At 30.9% G+C, this 4,530-nt stretch overlaps 1 protein-coding gene across 1 annotated transcript; it reads left to right on the top strand.

Moving 5' to 3' along the window:
* Positions 1 to 1,060: 1,060 nt before the first annotated feature.
* Positions 1,061 to 3,387, top strand: LOC120628442 (protein unc-119 homolog). Its single transcript, XM_039896817.1, has 3 exons — positions 1,061 to 1,628; positions 1,990 to 2,162; positions 3,175 to 3,387. The coding sequence occupies exons 1-3, from the start codon at positions 1,276 to 1,278 to the stop codon at positions 3,291 to 3,293; spliced, it is 645 nt and encodes a 214-aa protein (XP_039752751.1). The 5' UTR covers positions 1,061 to 1,275; the 3' UTR covers positions 3,294 to 3,387.
* Positions 3,388 to 4,530: the final 1,143 nt, after the last annotated feature.

Here is a 4,530-nt window from a genome sequence, read left to right as displayed (position 1 = left end):
ATGCTTCAACCTATGATGCAACGGAAATTACGTCAACACTTTTGGTTTCGTTCAAAATAAAAAACAAGTCGATAAGTTTTGAAAAACTCCATTGTTTTATAAAACACTTATAGAATGAAGATTACATTCTTGATTGGGAAATAATTTTTAAATTAAATATATAACAAAAAAATACATCATTTTTGTTACATATTTAATTTAACTTTTGAAGCAGCTGTTTCAAACCTCAGGGTTTATATTCTCAACGGGTTAGGCTGCCCACACACACGAACACATTATAGTGAAATTTCTGCATTAACTTAACAATAATATTGCCCCACAAGGCGTGCTGAGAAGTTGAAGTATTGAAAAAAAATATTCTTAATATTTTTCTTTGTCAATGATATTTACTGTGAGTGGGTAGCCTTGAGTTTAACAATGTATAACAATTAATTCATTCTTATCGGACATATAATTTAGAAGTTTAAAATTTACCTAAACAAAACAGTTATTTTTAGAGCTACACTTAATAATTGAAAAAGTTCTTTTTGAAGAATACACCCGATTTTTTTACAAGAAAACAAATCTTAAAGCATCTTCAGACATACACCTGAATTTAATGCTTTTTACTATAAGATACCTTTTAAAATAAGTGTAAGTTTATAGACACTTATTTTAAAAGGTATCTTTATTCGAATCAATTTGAAGTACGATGTTATCTTTTACTCTAACGATTACTATTCATTGATAGTGATAGAAGCTGAAACCGACGTATACTAAATTCTCCTTACAAGTCGTATCCATTTACTGACTCCAGTTAACATTGCTTACCCAGCGCGATTAACTAGTTTTTGCTGCTGCTACTTCCACATATCTCTTAAATCAACTGTGCTACTGGATGCTTTACAAACAAGAAAAAAATAACGAGGACGAAGTCGCGGACCAAATCTAGTATCCCGATAACGCTAAGATTTAAAATTCCTTTTTTTATAGCGATTTGTGATAGTATCCTTAATAATCTGTATTCCTACGCTATATTCTGTGCTTCTGAAAAAAATAATAAGGAAGTGAGACACAGAATTAGTACAAAAGTTTTATTTACTGATCTGTGGTGGAAGTGAAAATGAAGCCCAAAAAAGCCCAAAACAAATTATTTTTGTAAACCATTAAGAATCGTATTTGAAAATTAAAAGCTAAACAACATTTATTCTGAGATATTATTACTATGTTTTAACTGCTAATCACTTATTTTGATAGCGACGTAATTTTGTTATCGTAATATACGGTGCTACAAAAATGAGTTTGGTTGGAAAAAAATGTGAATCAATATCTCTTCTCGAACCAAATAGAGATGAAATTAGACGCAGTGAGGTTACACCAGATGATGTTTTAAGGTTGGATAATATCACGGATACGTATTTATGCAGTCCTGAAGCCAATGTATACGATATAGACTTTACAAGATTTAAAATACGAGATCTTGAAAGTGGCACTGTTCTATTTGAGATTGCAAAACCTCCTACAGATTTTGGTGTTGATACCGAGGGCTCTGAGGAAGTGCCAGAAGAACCACTTGACCCGAATGCTGGTAGATTTGTGCGATATCAGTTTACGCCACAGTTTTTGAAATTAAAAACAGTAGGCGCTACGTAAGTTTTAATATTTTCTTCCTGTTGTTTGATGGTCTGTGATCATCCGTGGCCTATTAACGTTCCACTGCTGGACACAGGCTTCGCCTAACATACGACAGATGGGTTTATAGCGTAGACCCACCACACTGCTCCAACTAACCCATAGTTACAATGATATCAAAGAGTGCTTTATGAAATAACTAAAACAAACTGAACCATGAACGTTACACTTTTTTACAAAATCTTGTGTCTCTGGTGCAACAAACTTGAAATGCCCTTATATCACTCTCAGCGTAATCATTCACTGTATATAGTCAAAAAACATTTATATTAGCCTATACAAAGCTTATTAATTTATTTTAGTTTAATTCCATTGCAGAGTTGAGTTTACTGTGGGAGCTCGTCCTGTGAACCATTTCAGAATGATAGAGAAACATTTCTTCAGAGATACATTACTCAAGACTTTTGATTTTGAGTTTGGATTCTGCATTCCATTTTCAAGAAACACTTGCGAGCATATTTATGAATTCCCTTCTCTGCCGCCAGATTTAGGTAAGTTGTTATCCACTCAACATCTCAATTAGTTGTAAAAAGGTATATAATATAGACTCAAGTAACACTCCCATTCTGATAAAAATTGGTTTACTAAAACCTTGATTCAAAGCTAGGAAGAAATCACTTTTGTGTGTCCATACAAAAGGCAATGAAGATTCTGGCTTACCTACAATTTTGAAGAAAGTTAAAAGATTTTAGTCTGCCTGTTGCCTGCTTAAATTAAAATACATTACTCTAGTTAGTTGTCTAGTAAAATAATATATGTAAAAAAAATACAAATATTTTGGTGACTTGACTGTATTTTGGCTCTTACCAGCCATGGATTAAAGTATTGCAATGTTATTGGCTGTTGGAATGTTTTGTTTTTAAAATTGGATGTGGATTCCTTTAAAGTAAGTATTAACTTTGATTTAAAGAGATTCCTTTATATTAAAAAATTAAAACTTTGGAAGCTATCTTCAAACTTTTACACATTACGAGTTGTGATGATGTGACTTATCTGTTTTTGAAAGAATAATTTGTGAATGCAATTTTGAATAAAAATCTTAATGGTAGATAATAGGTTAGCAAAGCTCCATACAAAAATCTTCATTGCCCTTTCCATTGCAGTGAGGCAATGGTGTGATGTGATGCAAGGGGGAAGGACACAAACTAAGTTTTTTTTTTATTCCACTATAAGTAAGCCCTTGATGTATTATCAACACATATCCAAACAGCCTACCACAGAACGTCAGAAATTATCAATTTCCAAATTTTCCAGCGCCAGACAGGTCATAAAAAATCATCATATTATTCATTTTTAATAACTAATTTTGAGACATTTGGGGGCTTATATAGAAATGTAGCAGTATTTTATGGATACTTATGCATTGTTTATCTTGAAAAATGCTGTCAGTTTGAAGTGTTAAAAAACATTATGCTACACTTTCTGTAACAAACATCTTAAAACTACAGTGTGTTGAATCTTTTTCGACTATGTCCAGTTGATAAATGCTTTTTTTAATTACAGTTGAAGAAATGATAGCTGCACCATTTGAGACATGTTCCGATAGCTTCTACTTTGTCGACAACAGTCTTGTCATGCACAATAAAGCAGATTACGCCTACAATGGAGGTATAAACAATTAAAGGCCTTATTTGAACAAGTTTCCTTCACATTTAATTGTTATTAAAATTGGCACTAAAAATCACTTATTTTATCAATTAAATTTTATTGATTATATTTCTCAAATAGCACATTTGCATTAAAATATTGATAAAAATTAAATAATGTGCGAGATACTTATTAATTATATTATTTATTCTTTCTGAGTTAATATATTAAATAGAAAGCCAATAAAACATCTGTAACTCAGAGTATTATCAAAAAGTAATAATTTATAATTTGAATGTGCTAGTGGTTCCAGGTCTGTTGTACATCCCTAAATAAATAAACATGTATAATAAACAGGTGTAAAACATAGTAATAATACAATGTGAAAAGGACTTAACCAATTTGACAGATCTCAGAGTAGTGCTACTCTGAGATCTGCCAAATTACTCAATTTAGATATTTTTGAACTTCAAATCTACATATGTATCTATGGACTGGTATATATATATGAAATTCCATTTTATTGTCCATTGGGATAAGAAAGGATAAAAATATGTCCATAAGCCAGTATGATTAAAAAAATTAACAAAAATGGGATTGGTTAAATTTTTCGTAAAAACTATGTGTACCTTGATTCTTAAGAGAGAGAAACCGATTGACAATGTCTTTGTCTATATGTGCAATTCCTAGTGCATTGCATTTGTTTGTAACAAACATGTTTTATTGATTACCTTATAATTGATTATTTTAGAAATCTATAGATCATTCCAAAAACAATCTTATTAACTTTAATTTATTTTATACTCTAATTAAGTAATATCAACTAAAAGTGTTTTAAAACAAATATTATATGTTATTAATAACTCAGGGTTTTTTTGGCAATATAATTAGTTGAAAGGTTAGGTTTGTAGTTTTGTTCTAAAACCTTACAGATACTCTTTTATTTCTCTGAATTACCAAAATACGACACTACTGGAAGCATTATAATGTGAATTTGTATGATTGTTAGGCGGTAAAATATTATTCAGGCGAGAATTTGCGCCCAATCCGCCTTCACTTCCGGTAACTTGAATACCTGATTAATCATATTGCCTATAGCATATATATACATATATTACAAAATTACAAAAATTTCCTTAAGTTAAAAAAAGATCTCCTTAATTTTAGTGAGTGGTTGGTCTTTTAAGACATTTTATATGCGTGCGAGTTGGCCTCCCTAAACGATCAAGGAAGTTTGACAAGCAGCTAAATTTGCATGTAGGTCAGGTTAGA

This window comes from Pararge aegeria, chromosome 12 (genome assembly GCF_905163445.1).
Source record: "Pararge aegeria chromosome 12, ilParAegt1.1, whole genome shotgun sequence".
Taxonomy (NCBI): domain Eukaryota; kingdom Metazoa; phylum Arthropoda; class Insecta; order Lepidoptera; family Nymphalidae; genus Pararge; species Pararge aegeria.
The sequence above is the reverse complement of the archived record's forward strand: the minus strand, read 5'-3'. Positions and strand labels throughout refer to the sequence as shown.